The sequence below is a fragment of a genome, unplaced genomic scaffold (assembly GCF_019419815.1).
Source record: "Pyrus x bretschneideri cultivar Hongxiangsu unplaced genomic scaffold, Pyrus_bretschneideri_v1 Contig16, whole genome shotgun sequence".
Classification (NCBI taxonomy): Eukaryota; Viridiplantae; Streptophyta; class Magnoliopsida; order Rosales; family Rosaceae; genus Pyrus; species Pyrus x bretschneideri.
The window spans coordinates 5,719,930-5,740,834 of NW_025999457.1; the positions used below are offsets into that span (position 1 = coordinate 5,719,930).

The 20,905-nt window shown below is 37.9% G+C and overlaps 2 protein-coding genes across 2 annotated transcripts; one reads left to right on the forward strand and one right to left on the reverse strand.

The window, feature by feature from the left end:
• The first annotated feature begins 12,460 nt into the window (after positions 1 to 12,460).
• LOC103966949 (amidophosphoribosyltransferase, chloroplastic-like) lies at positions 12,461 to 14,594 on the forward strand. Its single transcript, XM_009380191.3, has one exon. It carries the CDS (start codon positions 12,574 to 12,576, stop codon positions 14,329 to 14,331), a length of 1,758 nt encoding a protein of 585 aa, XP_009378466.2. The 5' UTR covers positions 12,461 to 12,573; the 3' UTR covers positions 14,332 to 14,594.
• Positions 14,595 to 15,285: 691 nt separating this feature from the next.
• LOC103966948 (tRNA-dihydrouridine(47) synthase [NAD(P)(+)]-like) lies at positions 15,286 to 20,896 on the reverse strand. The gene is made up of 10 exons (XM_009380190.3): positions 20,386 to 20,896; positions 20,133 to 20,249; positions 19,771 to 20,007; positions 18,469 to 18,694; positions 18,136 to 18,392; positions 17,256 to 17,528; positions 16,732 to 17,013; positions 16,423 to 16,543; positions 15,753 to 15,922; positions 15,286 to 15,672 (listed from the first exon to the last, which is right to left on the reverse strand). Exons 1-10 carry the CDS (start codon positions 20,632 to 20,634, stop codon positions 15,574 to 15,576), a joined length of 2,031 nt encoding a protein of 676 aa, XP_009378465.2. The 5' UTR covers positions 20,635 to 20,896; the 3' UTR covers positions 15,286 to 15,573.
• Positions 20,897 to 20,905: the final 9 nt, after the last annotated feature.

Consider the following 20,905-nt stretch of genomic DNA (forward strand, 5'->3'; position numbering starts at 1 on the left):
CCTCCCCTCAGTGTAAAAATATCGATATACTCACAAAAAATACAAACATAATTATATTGAGATAGATAAATTGCAAAATAAAATAACATATCAATTATAAAAGATTACAACATATTGAAAACATGGGGAATGAGCATATAATTAATGTTCATCCAAATATTCAGCAAGTCTCTTACATTCTATTGAAAATTTAAATTCAAAATGAAAGTTATCAATTTTCTAAGTGAAAGTCGTGACCTAGATGGATTTAGGTGGGCTAGGCGGAAGCCTGAACGAGTCTAGACGCACTTTCTTAATTTTCAAACACCTAGGGACTAATTGAGGTGGTGACCAACCACCTCGCCTAGGCGGCGCTATGCGGGAATTTTTAGAACAGTGCTTTATTGATTTAGCTATGTAATCTACTTGTCTTTTTTCTTACTTATTTTACATTAATTAGTCTCTTCGCACAGGTCCATGCAAAAGGCTTTTGATAATCACCTGATGTGCGCAACTTATGTTATAAATAGGCAAAAGTTAGAGAGAATAACCTTTGCTAAGGATAAGAACGAAGCAGATGTGAAATATCACACTGATTTGTTTGATAACTGTAACGCAAAGATTGTAGATAAAAGAGGATATGAGGGAAACTGATATTATTGCTTTCAGTGATTTTCTCTTTTTGTTGTAGTCCTTTGATCGCCTGCGAAGTGCTCTATTTATAGAGCCACATCTGTAGGTTTACAGTGAATGCCTGTGACCAATCCAACAACATCCGTGATCGATTTACAGAAAATGGATGATTGCTTTACAACAAACAAAAACAACACTATTAGGCATGTGAGAAAGTTATTATTGGCATGTGGGCATACATTCCCACTATTTACAACATTAGTTGCCTCGTCAAAACCTTGCTTGGAAAAACCCAGTGGAAAAAAACCATAGCAAAGGAAAAAGAGTACAACTTTACCCGGATTGTTGATATAGTGTTAAGCATGCATATGTTGCCTCGTTAAAACCTTGATAAGAAAAACCCAGTGGGAAAAATCCTAGTCAAAGGAAAAAGAGTACAACATGTATGTATCATGGTTGCTCCCCCTGAATTGTATCTCCATCTAATTCTGCATTCTTCAAATTTAACTGATTGGTAAGCCGACGTAATCCGATTCTCTGCACTAGCTTCTGAAACATGCACTTTGGTAAAGACTTGGTGAACAAGTCTGTCAGATTTTCATTAGAGCAGATTTGTCTGACTTCAATAACTTTAGCCTTTTGAAGCTCATGTGCACTAAAAAACTTTGGAGATGTGTGTTTAGTCTTGTTGCCCTTGATAAATCCTTCCTTCATTTAGGCAACACAAGCTACATTATCTTCATAGATGACAGTTGGAGTGTCTGTCTTTGAAGGTAGACCACATGAATTCCGGATATGATGGATCATTGATCTTAACTAAGAACATTCATAACTTGCTTCATGTAAAACAAGTATTTTCGAGTGGTTGAAAGATGTAGCGACTAATGTTTGCTTTGTTGAGCGCCATAAAATTGATGTATCTCCATTAGTGAACACATATCCAGTGTGTGAGCAGGTTTTATGTGGATCAGAGAGAAAACCGGCATTTGTATATCCAACAAGGATCTGGTCATTTGTGGATTTGTCTGAGTAGAAGAGACACATGTTTGTTGTCCTACTAAGGTATTGCAATACATCTTTGACTCCCTTCCAATGACGAATTGTTGGAGCAGATCTATACCTTGCTAATAAGTTGACTGAAAAAGCTATACCTGGTTTAGTACATTGTGCTAAATACAATAAAGCACCTATTGCACTCAAATATGGTACTTCTAGACCAAGGACCATTTAATCATCTTCTTTTGGACGGAATGGATCTTTCTTAATGTCTAAAGAACGAACGACCATTAGCATGCTGAGTGGATAAGCCTTGTCCATGCCAAATCGTTTCAGGAATTTTTCAATGTAAGCTGATTGATGGACCAAAATTCCATTAGCACAATGCTCGATCTGCAGGCTAAGACAATATTTTGTTTTTTCAAAGTCTTTCATTTCAAATTCACTTTTCAGATATTCAGTAGTTTTATTGAGCTCTTCAAGGGTTCCAACTAGGTTCATATCAACATATAATGCCATTATAGCAAATGCAAAATTTGATTTCTTAGTGAACACACAAGGGCTGATGACATTGTTGGCATATCCTTCTTTGATCAAATACTCACTGAGACGATTATACCACATGCGCCCATACTGTTTCAGCCTATATAATGATCGCCTTAATTTAATTGAGAGCATACCTTGTGATTTGTTAGTCGTTTTAGGCAACTTAAATCCTTCTAAAACTATCATATATATGTCACTATCTAATTCTCCATATAGATACGCGATGATGAGATCCAAAAGTCGCATGTCAAGTTTTTCTGAAACCACCAAACTTATTAAGTAATGGAATGTAATTGCGTCCATTACAGGAGAGTATGTCTCCTCATAATCAATTCTAGGTCTTTGTGAAAAACATTGTGCGATGAGTCATGCTTTATATTTTCCAATCCCATTTTTCTCATTGCGTTTTCTTGTGAATACCCCTTTGTAACTCACGGGGTTCGCAACAGGCGAAGTTTGGACTATCGGTCCAAAAACACTTCGCCTTCCTAAGGAATTTAATTCTGCCTAGATTGCATCTTTCCACTTAGGCCAATCTTGTCTATGTTTGCATTCATCAACAAAGCGAGGCTCAATATCATCATTTAATATGATTTCAGTGGCTACTGCAAAAGCGAACATGTCGTCGATGATTATTTCATTTCGATCTCACAATTTGTTAGTACATGCATAATTGATGGTGATTTCTTTGCTTTCATGTACTTCTGTCTCTTCAGGGACATTTGTCTCATCAAGGACATTTTCTTTTTTAGAAAGTTCAAAATCATGAATTGTAGATTTGTCATTTATTTTCTTTTCCTAAATAATTTCATTTGGATTCAGCTGTGCCCTCATCCTTCCCTTTCGAGGGGCTATTAGCAGAGACATTTATCAAGCGACTTCAATTAATAGCTCGTACTTTGCTCATGAAAACAAAATTGCCAGTTTCTGCATGGGGACATGCCATCTTACATGCTGCATCATTAGTTCAATTAAGACCCATAGCCAACCACCAATACTCATTAATACAATTTGTGTTTGGGCATCAGACAAACATTTCACATTTACAAGTTTTTGGTTGTGCTGTTTATGTGCTTATTGCACCACCACAACGCACTAAAATGGGACCTTAGTGCAGACTGGGAATTTATGTGGGTTTTGATTCACCATCTATCATTAGATATTTGGAACCCTTAACAAGTGATATGTTTACAACTTATTTTGCTGATTGTCACTTTGATGAGATAGTCTTCCCGTCGTTAGAGGGAGAAAAGACCATTCTAGAAGAACGACAAAAGATGACATGGGTTGTACCCACCTTATCTTATTTTGATCCACGAAACACTCAATGGACATGAAGAACAGGGTGTTCAACATCAATGCCTAGTGTCACGCAGTTATCATCAAAGGTTTGAGACATAAATTCACCAGCGTTATCAAGTCAGATTGACTTAATGGGGTGATTTGGGAACTGTGCTCGCAAGTTAATTATCTGAGCAAGAAGTCTTGCAAAAGCTACATTTTGAGTAGACAATAGGCAAACATGTGATAATCGGGTAGATGCATCAACCGAAACCATAAAATATCGAAATGGTCCACAAGGTGGTTGAATAGGCCCACAAATATCCTCTTGAATTGTTTGCAAAAATGATGGGGATTCAGCGTCAATCTTTAGTTGTGATGGTCTAATTACCAACTTCTCTTGAGAACAAGCCTTGCAAGGGTTATCATTTAGGATAGTAATGTGTTTGCTCAATAATGGATGTCCATTAGAGTTGGTAATGATCTTACGCATCATGGTGGATCTTGGATGACCCAGACAGTCATGCCAAAGCATGTAAACTTTTGAATCAATGAACTTCTGGTTCATGACAGTATATGCTTCAATTGTCTTTATGTATGTATAATACAGTTCGCTTGATAAACCACGCAACTTATCCAATATACGCTTTTGGATATCATTGGAGGTAATGCATAGATATTCCACATTTTCTGCACTTTTCGTTTCAATTTGGTATCCATTTAAACGTATATCTTTAAAACTCAACAAATTTTGAGTTGATCGAGTAGTGTACAACGCATTATGTATAGACAATATTGTTCGATTTGGTAACATGATCTGGGCTTTTCCTGAGCTTCCAATTACATCTGATTGGCCTGATATTGTTGTTACCTTTACTTTCGTAAGTATCAAGCTTGAGAAATATTTTCGATCTCGAAGTATTCTATGCGTGGTTGCGCTGTTTGCAAGACAAATATCTCCACCATTGCTCTTGTTTTGAGAATAACCATAATATTTATCCATGCTCTCTAAGTAATGGAATCACAGTTAAAAATGGTTTATTCATAAAAGGAAATTGAAATGTCACTTTTATTGAATTGAAAATGCAAGATTTAAACTACAAACTCAGGTAACAAGAGTGCATTAAACAGAAGTGATTCAATCGGACCGATACACTTCATTCCTTCTTTCCACAATGAAGTCTGAAACATCCAGGTGTGTTATGTTTAATTGCCTTGATAATTTGAAAATTGGATCAGGTATGTCCATCGGTTTAGCTTGGTCGATAAAACTGGTCTCAACACCATTCTTCTTGAGGGAGGCTTAATACAGATCCACTAGATGTTTTGGGGTACGACAGGTACACGCCCAGTGCCCATTGCCACTATACCTATGGCAAACTCCTTCAAGATTTCTAAGAGTGTTATTCATATGAGCTTTGCCTTTCTAGCGATTTCTATTCTTGAAGCTCAGGCCTGAATTATGCCTTGGAACCTGGTTGTGAAACTGGACACCATAGTTCTTGCCTTTCCCATTCCACCAGTCTCGCTTGTGGCCACGTCTTTGTTTATAATTATTGCCATAAGAGGATGTGGTATTTACTTCAAGGGAAGCAACATTTACTTCTAGGAATGGTGCCGATCTAGTAGGTCAAGACTAATGATTCTTCATGAGAATCTCATTATTTTGTTCAGCCATGAGGAGCATAGATATCAGCTAGTTGTACTCAGTAAAGCCTCTCTCTCTATACTATTGCTGCAGGAGCATGTTGGAGGCATGAAAGGTGCTAAAAGTCTTTTCTAGCATATCTTCCTCAATGATGGTTTCCCCACAGAGCTTCATCTGGGAGCTGATTCTGAACATTGTAGAATTGTATTCAACCACTGTCTCGAAATCCTGGATCCTCAGGTAAGTCCATTCATAACGAGCCATTGGGAGAATCACCATTTTCTAGTGATTGTATCTGTTTCTAAGTGCCTTCCAGAGGGCTAATGGATCTTCAACTATGAGGTACTCGTTCTTCAGTCTTTCATCAAGGTGGCGATAGATAAAGATCATGGCCTTCGCCTGATCTTGAGAGGATGCATTATTCTCCTCCTTGATGGTTTCTCCAAGATTCCCTGCCTCCAGATGGATCTTGGCATCCACTGCCCAGGTAAGGTGGTTCTTTCTAGTAATGTCCAGGGCAACAAAATCACTCGAAACTTCAGGCTCAAGATTTACATGATTAATGAGGAGGGCGATTGTATCATACCACTCTCATTGAAACAATATAGCATGAGATGGGCGATTGTATCATACCACTCTTGCAGCAAGAAAATTTACATATGCAAAGCAGGGTGGGCGATTATATTACACCACCTAAAATTGTAATAAAATTTAAATCTGCAGTCCAAGATGGGCGATGATATTGCACCATCTTCGATCACAATAAAGATATATAAACATTGGGTTAGTAATCAGCAACTACACCAAACAAGAAATCAAATATATAAGTAATTGTTATATTGACAACTAGAAGCAGGCATGGTGCTAGCAGTTCTTCGCGAGGGTACACTAGGCAGGTGAGGCAGAGGAAGAAGAAAAACAGGAAATTCCTTGGAGGAAGCATTTTTTGACTATGTGAAATGTTTAGGGTTAGAAAATCGTGCTAATAACATGTTATAAATAGGCAAAAGTTAGAGAGAATAACCTTTGCTAAGGATAGGAACGAAGCAGGTGCAAAATATCACATTGATTTGTTTTGTAACTATAACACAAAGATTGTAGATAAAATAGGAGAGGAGGGAAACTGATATTATTGTTTTCAATGCTTTTTTCTTTTTGTTGTTGTCCTTTGATCGCCGGCGAAGTACTCTATTTATAGAGCCACATCCATAGGTTTACAGGGAATACCCGTGACCAATCCAACAACATCCGTGATCAATTTACAGAAGTGGATGATTGATTTACAACAAACAAAAACAACACTATTAGGCATGTGAGAAAGTTACTGTTGGCATGTGGGCATACATTCCCATTATTTACAACAACTTACAGTTTTTTATTTGATTATTTATATTTGTATTTTTCGGTTTGTTTTCATTCTCTTTTTCGAGTAAGGAGGTTTTGAACGCAAATATTGTCACCTAAGGGTTTTTTTTTTTTTTTTTTGGTTGGAAGAGATGCTTTATTTTTTTTTTTTTGCGAAGCAATAGAATGGTCTTTCATTGATCATTACAAGTCAATTGGGTATATTGCTCCAATGACTAAGAAATTAATTTGGAGTAAATTTGTACAATACAACATATTAGAGTAAATTCTTATATAGTTACTGTAAACACAAACCTACAAGCGTTACCAGCATAAATTTGTCACAAAAACCAATAGATGCAATAGACCTATATCGGCGACCATACTAGTCATCGCTGAAAAGCGAGGCCACATAAGTCATCGCATAAGAGTGATAACACATAAAATCATCGTTGAAAGATGATACCATTTAACTCATTCCTCAATGAGAAGAATACACAAAACCATTGCTTACCCGCGATTGCAATACTTGCAAGGTGAGTCAACAAAACAACTATACAACTTCGAGAAAGACAAAGACCAGCTACATCTTAGTGGAGGACAAAGAGACTAGCCAAAGACCACATGCACCTTTACCGCACTAGTGAAAGTGAACTATGCAACACCCACGAGTTGAGGCACCACCAGATCTAGTTGCACAAGGTGGCAAAGCTGCTAGATCTAACACACTAGGTGGGAGAGCTGCCGATCTAAACGTGCAAGGTAGCGTAACCACCAAATCAATCGAGGAAAGTGACATCGCCATGGAAACGAGTTGATAGAAGTGGAAGGGTTAGCAAAGGTGGGAGAAAAAATTGAAGAAGAAGATGAATGGAGCCTTTGTGCAAAACCAAGAGAAAGGGGTGGAGAGGATATAACAGAGGTGGAAAGGTTTGAAGGAGAAGGAGATGGAGATGTTAGGAGGAAGGTGAGAGAGTCTGCCACCGATCCTAAGTTGGAGCAAGGGACTGACGGCTAAGATTGCAGATCCTAGGGTTTGGGTTGGGGAGAGAGAAAAAGGGAGACGGTTTAGTGGCGAGGAGGAAGATGCTTTATTAAACACCATAAATAAGTACAAGTAAGATCAAAGTAGTCTATACGATATCAAGCGTGAAAAAAAGGACACAGACTTCAAATCTTTCTAAGAAAGATGTGCTGCATGAATAGAACCACACTAGATATATAAAATAAAAAAATAAAAAAAAAAAGCAAAGAATGCACACTAGTTCTCAAATACAATTGTCGATCAGTCACAAGAACGTCTAACAGGGTACACTAATTTGAAGAAAAACCTTTCCAAAGAAAATCATGTGAAAAGACATTGTGATATAGAAAAAACAACATCGGACTTACTGATGTCAAATCATAACATCAGTCTATGGCGCAAATCTATTACAAGTACTCTATAAAGTACCGGTATAAAGCAAGCTAAATATAGAATGAGCTCTATATGAAAGTAGATATGAAGGCTTATATTAAATGGAGCAAATAAATGAAAAGGTTGCCTAGGCTAAAAGTGAGTTGCATTTAAAAGTAGATAAAATATAGGGTATAATTTCTTTTTCTCTCGTTCAAAAAAAAAATATATATATATATATATATTTTTTTTTTTTCTCAAAAGAAAAGAGCTATCTAGACTATAATTTATGGAGTGAGAGTCTGCTATCTCCAATTCGATGTAAGAAAATTTTTATTTGAATCCATGTAACCTCTTTTTACATTCAATTTACTCTCCACATCCATATTATTTTTAATTAAACTATTAATATCTTTTTAAACCTAATTTTATTACCTAAACTACCCTTATAAACCCAATTCAATATGTAAATTTATCTTTACACCTATACTACTAACTTGTTGAATTTGTCTTCTTTCTTGTGAATTTGTGAACTTTTTCTCTTATAAAATAACCAAATCAATATGATTTAGATTCTGATTTATGCATTCCTTAATTTTGATTTTTACTAAGTTTGATTTCGAGACTTAAAGGTCAGAGGCTACTTGCAGTTTTTCTTTAATCTGGTTATATTTTGCATTTGTTAGAAAAACATCAATTGCAATTTTGTTTGACAGGTTTATATATACAAGTTTAGGTATGGGATTGATGCCTGCACCAACACCCTTTGCGGTCGTATTGTTGCCAATTCCATCAGCAATTTTACTCTCTTCATTGTGTCCTTTTGGGTGATTACAACTTTTATATTGACATTCGGCTTCAAATCTTTGTTACAATGTTCAAAAAAAAAAAAACTGGGCCGGTGATTTTCACACTCGATTGAATCTCTTGCACTCCTCCCTTTAAGTGCAAAACACTTAAGGATGATTGTCAAAATTGCTATTCAAAAGTTTCCCCTTTTTTTTTTTTTTTTTTGTTTTTTTTTTTTTGGCCTTTAACTTTTTACCACCTTTTAGTAATAACCCATAATTTTTCTATAGGTGCCTATGCTCTTGAATTTAGTTTTATTAATATTTACATAAATATCATCAATCTGGTTTGTGCTGGACCAATTTTAACTGGTACATAATCTACATCTTATGTCTCCTTTGCCTTGACGTTGGAGTGATTGCCTCAATTTTCAATAGGATGAACTGGGAAGTCGTATGCCTTCATGGACTTGTGATTTTTATGTGCCCCACATTCAGTCACGAATGTTATTTTTTCGTCACTTTCTAAGTTTCGTAGAATGAAGATTAGATTGGTGATAGTAAAAATTTGATTATTAGATGTGGGTTTATTGATAAAATTTAGTTTTATTGTTAATTACATCTTGTACTTTATAGTAATTATGTAATATGTAAAAAAAGATACTTCATAATTAAAATTTAAATTGGATGTAGAAAAAATTTATATGGGTTCAAATAAAATTTCTCGTTTTTTTTTCCATGTGACAAGCTAAACGCCTGGGCTGCTAATGGTGAGTTGCATTTAAAAGTAGATAAAATATAGGGTATAATTTTTGTTTATTTTTCTTTTCTCAAAAGAGATATCTGGATTATACTTTATGGACTGATTTTTTTTCCATGTGACAAGTAAAGCGGGAAAAAAAATACTGAATTAAAAGACAAGTGAAACAATATATCAGCTTGATGGCCTACATGCAATTGTTATACGTTGATTTGGAAAGATGACGTAAGAATATGGTATTCAATTTATTTTTGATCTTTTGCGCAAACATGATGGTAATGGACAGGAACAAATATTAATTGGAGAATAAACACAATTAAGTTTAATTAAGATTATGTTGTTATGTGGGACATGCACGGAGTGGCTCGTGGTGATCACGATTCACGTCTAATGGTTGCGGTATATCCCTTCTTGTCTTGAAGCTGTGGCAGCTGCTTTTTCATCCCCATAGTTGTTAGCCACTTCTCTTGATTCGGAAGAGCTCAACACTCACTTTCAAAGCACAAATTGCAAAAATGACATTTTCTTTAAGTTTTGGAATACTACTTGCACAAATTTGAGTGAATTCAGACCAAAGGCTTGATCTAGATATATAGGTTGGCTTGATCTAGATACCTAGGCCCCATCTAGGTGCTAGGCGGCTGGCAACATCCTGATAAATTCATGGATGTTTAAAAATTAAAAAAGAGCGCCTTGACCTGCTTAGGTGTCCACCTAGCTCGCCTTGACCCGTCTTGGTCGCAACTCTCACTTAGATAGAAAATCGATAACTTGAATTTTGCATTTTTTTTTTTAATAAAATGTAAGAGACTTGTTGAATATTTGAATGAACACTCATTATATGTTTGTTCCCTATGTTTTCAATATATTCTAATACTTTATAATTTATATGTCAATTTATTTAGCAATTTAAGTATCCCAATACAACTACATATTTTTTAAGTATAAATAAACACTTATTTATACGATATATGATAAATATATTTAAATCTGCCTAATCTACCTAAGCGTTAAGCTCCAACCCATTACCGGACTAGCACTTAATGCCTTTTAAAACCTTGCCTCCATCTAATCCCACTTAACGTGTTGTATGTTTGGAATGAGGATCCTCCTGGATCCTCTTTTGTGAGGATCCTCCCTGGATCCTCTTTTGTGAGGATCCTGGGGATCCTCAAATTATATTCGTTCATCGTACACCGTATGGTCAGAAATTATTTTAAATACTTTTATTTTAAATTAAATACAAATAATATTTGATGAAAACTGACCGCACGATATACGATAAACAGACATAATTTGTTAATCCTCAAGATCCTCATAAAGAGAACCTGAAAAGATCCCCGTGTGTTTGTATTGGAAATATCGAGCATAGCTAGCCTAGCTAGGTTGTCATGCCATATGAAAGGTGGAGGCTGGTAGAGCTGCTCATGAACTTTGTCAATTTGCCTTAAAAATTGGTAATTTTCTCTCTTGGATCAAAGAGGAGCCATCTTGGTTGTCTTCTTTTCTCTATGTTGATGGAGTACACATTTGAGTTTTTCAATGAAGTTACTCTCATTCAAAAAATAATAATTATGGGTAAATTACATATTATCTTCTTAGGTTTTCGTTCAATTAAAAATTCATACAACGTTTTTCAAATTTTTCATTTTTTTTCAATTTCATATAATAACTCTTCATTTCGTACTAATATCATACTACTGTCTCTTTTGTCATCAGTTTCTCTTTAACTACCTGACACGACAACCAAACAAAAAAATAAAAAATAAAGATTACACCTTTAACTTATTATCAAATGTAAATTATATTTTGCCCTTTCATATTTGTGGTCAATTGTAACTGTAGACGATATTTTAAAAAATTTTTCTTTTTAAATTTTACTATTATTGATGAGAGAGATGAGAGTTTGAAACTATTATAATAATTTAGAGAAAATGAGAGTCAAACCCTGGATGCATGAATAGAAACTCAATACATTATCCACTAGCACACTACATAGGTCTTTAAAACATTTCAATCTCACATTTACTTATTATTTATTTCAACTTTATACGTCTGTTTCAATTTTTATTAGTTTTTCTATTATATGCCTACGTGGACGTCGCAAACCACAAAATATGTGTAACATGAATAAAATAAAATAAACGGCTTAAGAAAAAATGAAAAAACAAAAAGTTATTCGTTTATCTTAAACCCTTTCATACGCTCACTCCCACCACAACTATTACAACTTTACAAGTGTAATTTATCTCAACCAGGATATATGCGCTATGAAAAGTTTATTCACGATGATAACAAAGAATCGAGGTACGTGCCCCTCCAAAGGATCCACAGGAGAAAATCTTGGTTTTCCAAAAATAAAAAACAAAAATAAAAAAAAAAAGGAGAAAATCTTGAATATACGTCATTACTATCATTTAATGTGATAAGTGATGTATACATATCACGTTAATTAATAATTTACCTCTTTAAATGTTTATTGTATGCATCAATTGCCACGTAAAAATAATATTATACATATGTAGGTCTTTTTAGAAAGAGTTAAAATAAATTGTGCTTATTAGTATTGCACCACGCATTAATAATATACTAATCCATCTTTCTTATACTAATTCAAATTTTAGTAGATGTAGAAGAAGCTACCTAATATTAACTTATTGGTACTACGGTTCGATTGTATTTCTCTTTACTTAAAAATCAATTTGAGTCAAATTATTATTGCTCACTCATTTTGGTTCAAATTCGACTTTTCCAATAATTAAACTTAAAACTTCTCACTTATGAGGACGATTTGAATTGAAAAAAAAATCTAACATGCTTTACCCAAAAAAAAAATTCCAATTGGAATCTTTATTTGGGAAAATTTTTAGTTGTACCGGGTACACCAAATTTTTTTGGTGTACCCTCACTCATTAAAATTTTTTTGGTGTACAAAAAGTGAGGGTGCACCAAATTTTTTTGGTGCACCCTCACCATTATGAGTGAGGGTACACCAAATTTTTTTGGTGTGCCGGGTACACCGAAAAATCCCTCCTTTATTTGTGAGGCAGCCATCTCACCAACGGGTGAGTCAACAAGTCTGGTTGATTCCTTCAAACTCTCAAAAAGACCTAGAAACCAACACCACCTTCCAAGCCCACGGTTCCCTTCACTGTCGCTTTACTCTTTCACTAACTGACGCCACCTTCTCTGCAACTCTCCCATGGCTGCCACCGCCACCACTAAGCCCTCCGCTCTCTCCTCCTCTCTCTCCAATCCCTCTCCTCTCCCCCGAACCCACAAATCCCCTCCCTCCTTCTCCCCCAAAACCCTCCCTAAACCCACTTTCCCTCTCAAAACCTCCTCCGTCTCGCGTACCCCCAAGCCCTCCTCCTTCACCCTCCGCTCCAAAAACCCAATTTCCGACGTTTTATCCGCCGCCAACCAAAACCCAGATGGCCATTCAATAGATTATGTTGATGACGAAAAGCCCCGGGAGGAGTGCGGCGTGGTTGGCATATACGGGGACCCGGAAGCCTCCCGCCTCTGCTATTTGGCCCTGCACGCCCTCCAGCATCGCGGCCAGGAAGGTGCTGGGATTGTGTGTGTCCAAGACGACGTGCTTCAGTCTATAACCGGCGTGGGGCTCGTCTCCGAGGTGTTCAATCAGACCAAGCTTGACCAGCTGCCGGGCGACTTGGCCATTGGGCATGTCAGGTACTCCACTGCCGGTTCCTCTATGCTCAAAAATGTCCAGCCATTTGTTGCAGGGTACAGGTTTGGGTCAGTTGGGGTTGCCCACAATGGCAATTTGGTCAATTACCGCTCCCTTCGAGCAAGGCTGGAAGACAACGGCTCCATTTTCAACACCAGCTCTGACACAGAGGTTGTTCTTCACCTTATTGCAATTTCTAAGCATAGACCTTTTCTTTTGAGAATTGTTGATGCGTGTGAGCAGATTCAGGGGGCTTATTCTATGGTTTTCGTGACCAAAGATAAGCTCGTAGCCGTTCGGGATCCACACGGGTTTCGGCCATTGGTAATGGGTAGGAGGAGCAATGGCTCGGTTGTGTTTGCCTCTGAGACTTGTGCGCTTGATTTGATTGAAGCCACATATGAGAGGGAGGTGTTTCCTGGAGAGATTATAGTGGTGGATAAAGAGGGGGTTCAATCACTTTGCCTTATGTCTCATCCTCAGCCAAAGCAATGTATCTTTGAGCACATTTACTTTGCTCTCCCGAATTCTGTGGTTTTCGGTCGTTCAGTGTATGAGTCCCGGCGGGCATTTGGTGAGATCCTTGCCACTGAGGCGCCGGTTGATTGTGACGTTGTGATAGCGGTGCCTGATTCTGGGGTGGTGGCCGCACTGGGTTATGCTGCTAAAGCTGGTGTGGCTTTTCAGCAGGGTTTGATTAGGTCTCATTATGTTGGGAGGACCTTCATTGAGCCATCACAAAAGATTAGGGACTTTGGTGTGAAGCTCAAGTTGTCCCCGGTTCGGGCTGTGTTGGAGGGGAAGAGGGTTGTGGTTGTGGATGACTCCATTGTGAGAGGAACCACTTCTTCAAAAATTGTTAGGTTGTTGAAGGAGGCTGGTGCAAAGGAAGTTCATATGAGGATTGCAAGCCCGCCGATTATTGGTTCTTGTTATTATGGAGTGGACACACCAAGCTCTGAGGAGTTGATTTCAAATAGGATGAGTGTTGAGGAAATTAGGGAGTTTATTGGGTCTGATTCACTTGCCTTTCTGCCAATTGGTAAATTGGAGAAAATGTTGGGCAGTCAATCTCCTAACTTTTGTTATGCTTGCTTCTCTGGAAAATACCCTGTGGAGCCTAGAGAGATTAAAGTGAAACGAGTGGGTGATTCTTTGGATGATGGGTTAGTTGGTAGTTTTGAGAACATTGATGGTGGCTGGGTTCAAGCGAATCACAGCCCTGAAGAGGAGAAGGACAAGGAATTTGAGGGCGTTGTTATCTAATACCATTGCTTGCAACTCCTCCAGTTTATGGTGGATGTTTGTGTGATCAAAGGAGCACAGCAGGGGATACTTTGCTGTGACTGACTGGTGTCTTAAACTGATCGAAGTTATGGGTCTGGTTGGTTCCTTTTCAATTTTGCATCTGATAAATTGAATTTATGATTTATCTTTTCTTGATGATACACCGTTTGGTTAAATTTTTATACAAAGCTTGAATGTTATGAACCTTTCGTTCCATCAAAGCTGTCTTTCGTTCCATGATGGTATGATCTGTATGTAGTGATGTACTACCTATATCATGAGCACCCCTTCTTTCTTCTTCAAAGTTTATAACTTCTGTGAACTTGCAAGCAATGGGCAAGTACTTTATTTCTAGATAAGTTTGGAGCAGTAGTTCCTGAACTTTGGCACGCTTGGAGCTCTGGTCCTACACTAAAAATCCGTAAGTATTGGTCTCTGAAACTTGTTATAACATGGGGCAATGGTTCTTTTGGATTACTCTGTTAGGTTCATCTATTTTTTTGGCCCTATAAACCCTGTTGTTTGTGTTGGAGAAAAAACCTTCTCGAAGGAAATTACGTGGGACAAAACTTTGGGGTGGAAAAGAGAGTTGGACGCCTGCTGTGCCAACTAAACTTGAACTCCTTGCCTTCGATCAGAAAGCCATTGTGAATTATGCTAAATATACCTTCATGGTCAAACATAATGTTTAAGCCGCATAAACGCCTTTTTCTTCCGTGCATATGGTTCTATTAACCTACCGCCTTATAGAGCATTTTAGTAATCAAACTGATTTATATTCGAATTCAGGTCATTACTAAACTTAGTTATAAGAAAGTACGAAACCAACATCGTTCCTACACCGAGTAACTCCAACGGAAAATCTAATATCCGACTCCTCATAACGACGGACTAGACCGAAAGACCAAAATTAGACCTATCAAGGCGACGGCATAATAACGTACCAAATGCTTTTTAAATACAAATTACAACATACATAACAAGAATGTTTGCATTTTAATCAAACAGGTTTCAATTTCTGGGGCCAGTGGACAAATTGGCGCCTACCAGAATTGCTTAAGAATTATTTGAGGACATTTTAGCATACACGACACGATCCGCGTCCAGCAATAGTACCGAGAGGGCAACTTGGTTTGAGGCAGGCATGAGGCAAGTCAGGTTCACCCACATGGACGTGTGAGATTATATCGTCCATACGCAGAATCGAGAAACTATGCAAAATCAACCGTTTTCTGCTCGGTCGTAAGAATTGGATTTGTGCTTTGGTGCAAATGTAAAGCCATCTGGAACCTTGCCAAGCAACATCTCAGAGATCCTAACCTGCAAATGTCAAGAAACTACATTGTTAAGCAGGTTGGCTCAGTGACTTGGATCGGCTGTAAGAGAAGGCAAAGCCATACCCAATCAGCCGCAGAATCAGAGGCCATTAGTGTCTCAAGGTCATCACGGCCATAGTAGGATGGCGGGCGCCAGTTCAAGCGTTGTGGAATGACATCTAGAAGACCCACAGGTACGTATCTACAAGTGTAGCTAAGCCATTCTAACAGAAAACGCCTAGTTGTCTCCACACCTGGGACATGGATAACAGTCCAACTAATTATACAATAGATTAAGTGCTGAAAACAAAGTAAAACTTTTAAGTAGAAACCAACATGAAGTTGGTAACCAGTCATCCCGGTCAGCTCCATGAAAGGAGCAAAACATCCTATGAGGGCACAGTTTCAATATAATGCCATGTACAAAATAACATAAGTAATAATAAGAAAAAGGGAGCTGTTATTGGAACTCCAAATAAGTCAACCCTGCACTCTTCCCTAACATTTTTTATAAGAGAGAATTTGCACATGAAGAAATGCATGACAACCCTTTCAGAGTACCACATTACCCTAAGGCCTCGTTTGATAGGGAGGACTAACTTGGATAGGACTATTCACTAAATTTAAGGCATTTTTATGAGGAGAATTTGCACATGGAGAAATGCAGGGTGACCTTTTCGGAGAACCATAGTACCCTAAGAAAACTCTAGCTGAGTAAATTACTGATGATATGTTGAAAACTAATTATACAAACCTTTTGTGTCAGAGCCCCAATGTTCAAGGCCAAGACGTACATAATCCTTCAATATATTTAATCGCTCCCCAGAACTGATGTCCCAGTGCCTCTGCTCCTTTATTTCAGTAAAAATCCAAGGCTGAAAATCACAAGGATGGTTAGATAGCACAAGTTTTAAACTTGGTTGAGACAAATATGGGAAAGATAAATAGATACATATATGTGTGTGTGTGTGTGTGTGTTTTGGGAACGTACTTCAAGATAAATAAACGAGTAAATGTGGCAGAAGGAGACAGTTAAGGACAAGACAAGCTGCAAAGTACAGACCTTAATTAGTGCTCCTCGAGCAATCATGCATGTAGACAGCTCAGGGCATTCAGCCTTGTGCTTGTTCCAATCTACATATGAAAATATGTCTCCATTTCCAAGTACTGGCAAAGCCTTAGAGGCCTTTCTGGCACACTGGTAAACATATACCCAATCTGCAAGCTTGCTGTAGCGTTGTTGTCGAGATCGACCATGTATTGTTACTGCACTAGCTCCCCAGTTTCCCATATCCGCAATAAGTGAATCAATGCGATTTTTCCCCTCAAAATAGGCTGTCCTGACCTAGAGCAATAATAAAGCAGCATTATAACATTTTGTGGACAACCTTAAAACCTAGAAGTGCCCATAAGAAGCAATCAAGTAGAAAAGATTTAAAAGAGGCCATGACTGCCGGGAAAGCATGTCATCATTTTGGAACAAACAATTAAAAGAATGCCACACATTTTTCAGCCAAACTTGCTATCTTGCAGACTGATGTAGACTGTTTCGTTCACAGTTGTCTAGAACAGGAATAAATTCAGTACCTTAATAGTTATAGGACAGTCCACAGTACCAGAAGCTGCTTGTACGATGCCTTTCATCCGCATGGGTTTTGTAAGAAGAGCTGAGCCAGCACCCTTGTTCACAACAATATCAATTGGGCACCCCATATTTATATCAATAAAGTCCACTTGACATTCCTGATCAATTAGCTCAACAGTGTGTGCCAGAGTGTCTGGATATGCTCCACATATCTGAACACCAAACAAATCCTCAGATGAATGTCGCCTCAGCAGTGCCCATTCTGATGCTTGACCCTATTTCCATATGAAAATTGCACTTAGAAGAATGTGACATTGGATAGTAGATTACAACATCAACCATATAAAATACAAAACTTGAAAAAGAAAATTGTAAATACGAAGAAAAATGATTAGCCCTGACAACAGTTTAAGGAGAAAACACTGCCTACGTGTAGTAGCATATACATTGCAGAACACTGAAGATGGAAAAGCATGCTTCCCTTCCAATGCACGCTTCAGAATAATATATCATACTCAAATGGCCCAAATACCTATCTTAAAGAACTTAAACCATATGAAGTAACAGCATCACTAGCCATACTGTTAAGCATAAACCTCCATAAACACCGGAGAATTTGGGAATGGTAAAATACAGTTTATTTTCACATCAAATATTGTATGTTTAATATCTTAGAAGACATAATAAATAAATACTCATAGTTTTAATTATGGGATGTTGCAGACTTTGCAGATGAATTCTCATAAAATAATTATCATTAAAATCATTTGAGACCCATTTAAATTTTAAACAAACCCATTAATTTTTATAAGGTCATTTTCTTGTAAAAAGTTAAAAACAGCAACAATAACAATAATCGGCTGGAAAAAGCAAATCACGAACCTGCAAAAGATTTGTGCACATTGCCATTTCACCACATGTTATATCTGCTCCTAACACTTTGCAAACCCTTCGGAATGGAAGGTTTCCAACAGTGGTCAGAGGTGCAAGGTACAACTTTTCTCTAAAATCAATAAGCTTCTTTTCACGTGGGTGTAGTCTTAGGCTTCTATCATTCTCTGGCAATACAATACCAACAGTAGCCTCTGGTTCAGGTGCGGTAGAGGTCTGCTCAGCAGCTTCTTTTGCAGCACTTACACCTATAATCAACTTACATTGGATGCCTCCAACTATTAAGAAATAAATAAATAAAGCAAGGGGAACAAAAGGCTATACCTCCATCATCTACCTCACCAGAGCAAATCTCCTCTTCAATTACAGATCTTGTCTTCTTCGAAGGCCGAGATTCATCATCTGGACATGTTTCATCAAGGCCACCCTCTTCTCGTATTTCAGCAGGCAATTCACTACAGTCATTTCCATCAGTAACATCACAGTTATTTGAAACAATCTGGTCATCCTCCTTATCTTCTAATATCTTTATTTTTGACTTGGCATTCCCCTGGAAACAGAATAGCAGTAGTTATGAAAATATTGAATCCAAGTTAGACACACAGAAATGCATGTAAACCAAACACAAATTCCCTGTCCCAAATACTAACTTTGAGAATATGAAAAGCAAGAAAGAATAAGGAACAAATTTACAAATGCGGTGCCAATTGCCCTTTCAACTTTCAAGTAGCCTAATCCCATAGCCACACTTGAAACAAATTATTGAGATAAGATTATCGCATTTTACATAGAAGCAAACACATCCAAAAGATATTTAATTAGTTAATCAATTCATCGTAAAGTGTACAAGTTTTTGTGTCATTAAACATTTAAGACAGCATTTACCAATTTGAAGCCTTCATACCAAGAACATACAAATCTGCAACTGCACCTTTCTTTTTTCCTTCCCAGCTTCATATTCAATATCAATGGATTTTTTAAACATTCCTTACAGCACTCAGTGGTTTAATTCAAGATTGCGTCCCACGTACTAGGACGTTTCCGATTACCCACTGATTCACGCCAACTTGTGAATCACTGAAATAACTACTTCCAACGTGCGGTTGGTGCACGGGGAATAGCCTGGAAGAAGGCTGCTATACGTTTGAGCCCTTTCTTTTTTTTTTTTTTTTTTAAGAAAAAACTTTAAATTTAAGTTACACTATCCCAATTAATTAGATAAATCTAGCACACCTACCCCACTTTAAAATTAAGTTACCAAATCCCAATTAGAATTAATAATTAGGGTTGATATTTGATATTTTCTATGTTTTGGATTTGAATTTCTTATGTTTTATTTTGGATTTGAATCATTCAGTTGGTCAAAATGATATATTTTAATTATTCACACATTGTAAATATTTTTTTTATAATTAGTGTATCCATGCCGTCCCCGTATCTTGAAATTTTGTGTTTTCACGAATAGCCAAATCGAATCGTATTGTATCGCCAAATTATAGCATCATGTGAATCACAGCAAAGAATCCCTCTTTACACAATCATGCATATAAATGCGCCCGCGCGCGCACACACATATAGAGAAAAGAGACATTGTTAGGGAAGAAGGATGATGATGTATCTCGATACCTCGAGCCCAAGAGCCTTGAGTTTGGCATCTGCTTTGGGGAACTTCATTTTATTCTTCCACAAAAGCTTTTGAACATCTTTGGTCAATCCATTCACCTCGGAGCTTCTCCTGTGAGCACTCACATCTCCACCTTCAACACCGTCTCTATGCGAACCCAAGAACCTACATGCCAATCCATACGGGCATGTCTCTTGGGCAGTCATGAAAGGACACTCTCCCTCGATGTCGTCAGGCTTCTACACTCAACAACAATTGAATCCTCATAAGGGCCAATCCCACATAACATTTTGTTTACAATAAAACCCAATGAAGCAAAAAATCAACTACTACACAAGCAACATTCCAATTCATTTCAAATTACCTGAGCTTTATAAGCTTCCACGTCGTGGCTGAACCGGCATTTGTCCTTGTACGGGCACCGACTAACATCTCCTCTTTTCGCCACCTCCGGGCAGATGCCTACAGCCGACTTCACTGCCTGCAATGTTGAAGAAAAACAAAATTACCAAAATTATTGTCTTATGCTCAGATGGAAACTCAAAATTTTTAATCCATTTCAATGATTTCATTTCCCCCCAAACAATGGATTCGCTCTTCCCCTATCCAAACACAACCTGTTGGCGTTCGCGTTTGAGCTGCCGCTTGGACTTCTTCTCCTTCACCACACTAGTCTGGGAAGCCTTTGATTTCCCCTCCGGGACGGCGTCGCTCTGGTCGTTAGAGAGACCTCTGATAGGGGGAGGGCGAAGGAACTGTTTCTTCACGGGAGCGATGCACTTGGCTACCAGCTCCTCCGGCGTTCGCTCAGATCCGCCGTTCCTAGCCTCGGCAACCGGGGCCGTTTCGGCGGGAGACTCGTCCATGCGGACTGAGTTGACTCGTGCTAACTCGGAGGCTTGGTAGGGGTTTATGGAAATTGTTAAGGGTTCACTGGTGCATTGGAGTCTGAGTGAGGGTAGGGTTTTGCAGTGCGTCTAGGTGACCCGAAAAGACGTTCAAATTTAGCGTGTCGACCCGACCCAGGGAGCTCGGTTGTAGTTTTGAACTTTTGATTGCACTGAGTACGGGTGGGTCGGTGGGTTTGGAATTCAATCCGTTAGCCAATCTTATAGGTTCGGGTTATAATTGTTCCAA

Coding starts and splice junctions, on each gene's coding strand:
- LOC103966949 (XM_009380191.3), top strand. CDS start 12,574: ATGGCTGCCACCGCCACCACTAAGCCCTCCGCTCTCTCCTCCTCTCTC.
- LOC103966948 (XM_009380190.3), bottom strand. CDS start 20,634: ATGGACGAGTCTCCCGCCGAAACGGCCCCGGTTGCCGAGGCTAGGAAC. Junction 17,014..17,255: donor ACTGTCCTATAACTATTAAG/GTACTGAATTTA, acceptor TTATTGCTCTAG/GTCAGGACAGCCTATTTTGA. Junction 15,673..15,752: donor CTGATTCTGCGGCTGATTGG/GTATGGCTTTGC, acceptor TGACATTTGCAG/GTTAGGATCTCTGAGATGTT.